The sequence below is a fragment of the Papaver somniferum genome, chromosome 5, assembly GCF_003573695.1.
Source record: "Papaver somniferum cultivar HN1 chromosome 5, ASM357369v1, whole genome shotgun sequence".
NCBI lineage: Eukaryota > Viridiplantae > Streptophyta > Magnoliopsida > Ranunculales > Papaveraceae > Papaver > Papaver somniferum.
In genome coordinates, this window is record NC_039362.1 from 215,013,930 (window position 1) to 215,018,950 (window position 5,021).

The 5,021-nt window shown below is 38.3% G+C and overlaps 1 protein-coding gene across 1 annotated transcript; it reads left to right on the forward strand.

Moving 5' to 3' along the window:
- Positions 1-443: 443 nt before the first annotated feature.
- LOC113278603 (polyamine oxidase-like) lies at positions 444-3,363 on the forward strand. Its single transcript, XM_026527411.1, has 9 exons — positions 444-613; positions 1,014-1,263; positions 1,363-1,509; positions 1,610-1,856; positions 1,964-2,107; positions 2,271-2,420; positions 2,520-2,774; positions 2,875-2,956; positions 3,065-3,363. The coding sequence occupies exons 1-9, from the start codon at positions 481-483 to the stop codon at positions 3,172-3,174; spliced, it is 1,518 nt and encodes a 505-aa protein (XP_026383196.1). The 5' UTR covers positions 444-480; the 3' UTR covers positions 3,175-3,363.
- The last annotated feature ends 1,658 nt before the right edge of the window (positions 3,364-5,021 follow it).

Below are 5,021 nucleotides of genomic sequence, written 5' to 3' on the forward strand. Positions count from 1 at the left end.
AGCTGCACCTGCAAATTCTGTTAATTATCATCAGAAAAATAGTAGATCTATGGCATGTAAGTGCTTCTGTTTTTCCAAAAGTGTAAATCAGAACCGAAATATTTTTCTTCACAAAAAATTGGTTTTTTTGGTTTTGAAAGTTTTCTAAAATTTTATACCCAAACTAGTTTTTTGTTTTTTTATTTTTAGAAATCGAAAAGCTACTTTTAGACCTGTATCCAAACAGGTCAGTACAACGATTATACGTACAAAATTCATTGTCCACGTATTTGCATTTTGGGCAAGTAGGTGCAGAAGTAGGTGGGTAGATTAACTCTTAAATGGTAAAGATACTCTACATTATTACTACATAACCATCAATTAGCTAGCTTACCAAAAGAAGCAGAAGGACATAAATGAGATGGAGCATTTCAAATTCAAGCCAAACCAATAAATAAGTTTGTAGTGCACTAGAGTAGGTGAAGAAAGAGATATTACCATATGGCAGCCATGGAGATGAAAGCATTGATATCAGTTCTTCTGATTTTCATAACAATCAGTCTCAATCCACTGGAATCCATAGCCAGCAGAGAGCTTTCTCCGACTGCCATTGTGATAGGGGCTGGCATGTCTGGTAAGTAAATCGATCACCACTAGGAGGTTTTCAATATAGTCCTTGTTAAAACAATCACCATCGTTAAACAATATACTCTCTAGTACTGCAGTGGTCAATTTATTTATTTGGTTCTTCAAAAAGCAATACTTTCACTAAATGTACAATATTTAAGAAAAATCGTTTTCTGATGGATGTTGCTCGCAGGTTGTGCATTTTATTTTCGTTAAAATATGGGTTACATGAGATGCTGACGATACTTATCGACACCCCCTTAATAGAAATTATTTCTTCCGAAAATTTATTATTGAGCCAAAATTCTTTATCATCTGAGTTTTTAATCTTCAAAAGTTGTGAAATCTTGTGGGTTAAAAGTTTGGCTGATGATTTATTCATGAACCAAGATTATGAAAATTTTCAGGTATATCGGCTGCAAAGACGTTATCAGATGCAGGAATTAAGGATATCTTGATACTAGAAGCAACAGATAGAATTGGTGGTCGCATTAAGAAAACGAATTTTTCAGGTGTATTTGTAGAAATGGGTGCTAATTGGGTTGAAGGCGTTAACGGAAAAGAAGTTAATCCCATATGGACTATGGCCAACGAAATTGGTCTCAAGTCCTACTGCTCTGACCTCGGCAACATTGCGGCAAATGTTTACAAACAAAGGTATTAACCTCGTATGAGAGTCTTTCTTGGCCAACTGAACTATTTCGGATTGACTAGAATGGCTCCTTATATTGATTTTTCTATGTATTATGCTTTCAGTGGTGGTCTTTATAATGAATCGGAAGCGCAGAAGGTAGTCGACTCGGCAGAAGAATTCTTTAACTTCAGTGCAAATATATCGGTTTCTTTATTAAGGAATGGAATGGAAGATATCTCAATCTTGACAGCAGAACGTCTTAGACACAAGTAAGCATTTTTACGAAATACCTTGATTGATGGTGCAATATCGAATTATTGTATGTTCAATCGTATTGAAGTTCAAATGTTTGAATCTTATTTTATGTAGGGTTCCATCAACACCAATCGAAAAGGCGCTTGAGTACTTTAGGTATGATTCCCAGCAAGGCGAGCCTCCACGGCTAACAAGTTTGCGGAACACAGCGCCGTTGCCAACATTTGCAGACTTCGGCAATGACATTTACTTTGTTGCGGATTCTAGAGGATACGAGAGTGTTGTTCATTATGTTGCTAAGCAGTTTCTTACCACTAACAAGGCCGGCGAAATTAATGACCCTCGGCTTATGTTAAACAAGGTAAATATTTTGGGTACTAATTATGGAGTTTTTGAAATGTACATGCTCGTCGACGCTCTATATTTTTTCCTCGCAAAATTAATACACTGGGTTATAATCCGTAACAGGCTGTGACAGAGATACATTACTCAGGCAAAGGAGTTACCGTCAAGACGGAGGATGGTGGTGTTTACAAAGCTGAGTATGTGATGGTTTCTACTAGTATCGGTGTGCTGCAAACTGACCTCATTTCGTTCGTCCCTCCCCTCCCGGTACATGATTATCCTCCTAAAAGCTAACATAACATTTTGTCGCATAATGCACATAGACTTGAATTAAAGCTGTGTCGATCAACTAGAATTAGATGCACTCTGTGAAATGTACATTCTTCACTTGTCAATTAACACGGTACTTAATTCATGTTCATGGGAACAGGACTGGAAATTACTTGCCATAGATCAGTTTGATTTATCTGTCTACACCAAAATTTTCATCAAATTTCCTTACAAATTTTGGGCAACTGGTAACGGCACCGAGTTCTTTGTTTACGCACACGAGAGACGTGGCTACTACACTAATTGGCAGGTAAGCAAACCTTCTCTATTTGATTTGGAATACAAATTTAACTTAGACTGGCAAGGTATTTCTGCTCAATATAATGTGCTACATTTCTGTGGAGGGCAGCAACTAGAGAATGAATATCCTGGAGCCAACCTGCTTCTAGTTACATTAACAGACGATGAATCAAGGAGAATTGAGCAACAACCCGATTCAAATACCAAAGAAGAAATAATGGAAGTTCTAAGAAACATGTTTGGAGATGACATTCCGGAGGCCACAGATATTCTGGTTCCAAGATGGTGGTCTGACAAGTTTTATAGAGGTTGTTTCTCCAACTGGCCTGTTGGACTTACTCGCCATAGGTTCAATCAGATTAAGGTAATTTAGATATGCATAAACTTTTTCAGAATTATTTGCTTGCTATATGGTTGATGATATCTAGCTGATGTGTTTAACCTCTGATTATACAAAACTGAAGTCCCCGGTAGATAGAGTTTATTTCACCGGAGAACATACAAGCGAGAAATATTTTGGCTATGTTCATGGTGCATACCTTTCGGGTACGTGTTTTTTTTTTCCCTTCATATTGTTTTCATATAGTTTGATTATCATGATGTTTAAAACTTTACTTATACCTTTCGTTTTGGTGTCACTCATGATCGTACCAGGCATTGATTCTGCAAACAGTTTAATCAACTGTGTCGAGAAGAAAGTGTGCAACCCAAAAGATGAAAATGTGCCAGTACGAAAAGAACAGCGAATGATCGCGACTTATTGAATGTGCAACATATGTTTCTATTGTGCATCTACTGAATTACATGTTCCCGGGAACAGCCTGAACCTGCAGTGCTTCATGCGCGAGACCAGATTCCTAATTTTCACCAAATAATGTGCAATCAGTATGTCGTATGAAGCATTTCTTTTTGTACAACATTATCTTTGTTTTTATTTGTGCAAATTTTATTCATTTTTCGAGCATGTGCCCAAATAGCAGAATGTTTGCAAATTTAAATCTCAGCTAACTGCGGGTTAACAGCTGGTAGGTTCTGACAATGACCTACTTCCAAATTCCTAGAAAAAAGTTCCTGGAAACTCCAGTAAGATCTGAATAACATCATCACTGTCATCATCATCGTGTGTGTTTGAGGTCAAATCTATGTTTGCCCAAACATTGGCGCCGCCGATTAAGGGGACAAGAATAAATCTCGATGCCTCTGATTTGGTATCAGAATATTTTTCCCCTTAGCAGGCGTCAATTGTTTGGGCAAACACTTGATCCATCTTCACCGAAACAATCTCGATGACTAATCTCCTCCTCCTCCTAGTGCTATATATAGGGAGAACCTGCAAAAATAGCAAAGAAAGAAGGGGCTCCTGTGCCCAAGTAAGATACTGTAGCTTTTAGGTTTAGCTTCTCTACGGCCGGGGCTCAACCTCTGTCGATTTTTGTTTGTTGTTTGATCAATCAGTTTGTATCCTTTCATGATATTTTAGTCAACATGTAAGCTAGTCAAGCTCGCAAAATCAATATTTAAATAGCGAGGTTATGGTATCGTGTTTAGTTAGTCGTGATCTATGACCCACGTAATTAGAAACTGCCAATTATTTAGCTATGGCCTGAGGATATGATGTTTTGTCGATCAGGTCAAATTAGATAATCCGGAGTCTAACTTCTCTAGAAAAGCCGGTGTCAGTGTAGTACAATGGTAAAGTTATTGGATGATGAAACCAGTGATAGTGACCTGAATTCGAAACTCGCCAGCACAAAAAAAAATTACTGATCAAAAAAAATTATCTCTGGAAAAAAAGAAGAAAGAAAAAGAGAGTAGTGTTATGTTTTTTTAATTTTTAATTTTATACAAAGAAAGCTAATTTACATCTGAACTTTCGGACAATTCGGTATTCATGTGAATCTTCATAAAACTAAGGGTATTTCTGTCATTCAGACTAATATTATTGTTTATACCATGAGTAAAAATACCACATATTGTACCAATATATTGTTTTGGGCCACTATTCAGCTGCCACCAGACTGCCCACTGAAGTAGCTACCAGCAAGTCCAGGGCTCCATGAAGTCAAGGCCAGGTCTATGGTCAAAGTCAACCGCCGGTCAACTGTCGAAGTCAAGTTGCCAGTCGCGCTTGTAGGAATTCGGAAGGAGGCCAATGCCGTCCTCCAATGCCGTATTGCCAGTCAGTCTCTATCCATGCCGTTAGCTATGCTGCCAGAAAACATCCATCCATACTTCTATCCCATTATGCCAGTCAAGGAAGTATGCCAACAGGGCAAATCAATACAAGGAGGCATGCAGGGCAGATTAATGCCAGGAGGCATGCAGGGCAAGTCAATAGGCATGCAGAGAAGTTTCATGCAGACTTAATACAGGAGGGAAGTTTCATGCAGAATTAATGCAGGGAAGTTTATGGCCAGGAGGCATGCAGGGCATGGCCAGGAGCCATGCAGGAAACTTAATACAGTTTATGACCAGGAGGCAATTAGGGGAAGACCCTAATTCACATGTGTATAAATAGAGGGAATTATAATCCCAAAAGGGGGAGGAGAAAGAGAAAAAATCCATTGTAATTCTGAAATCAATAAAACATCACTCCCCAAGGGGATTCGTC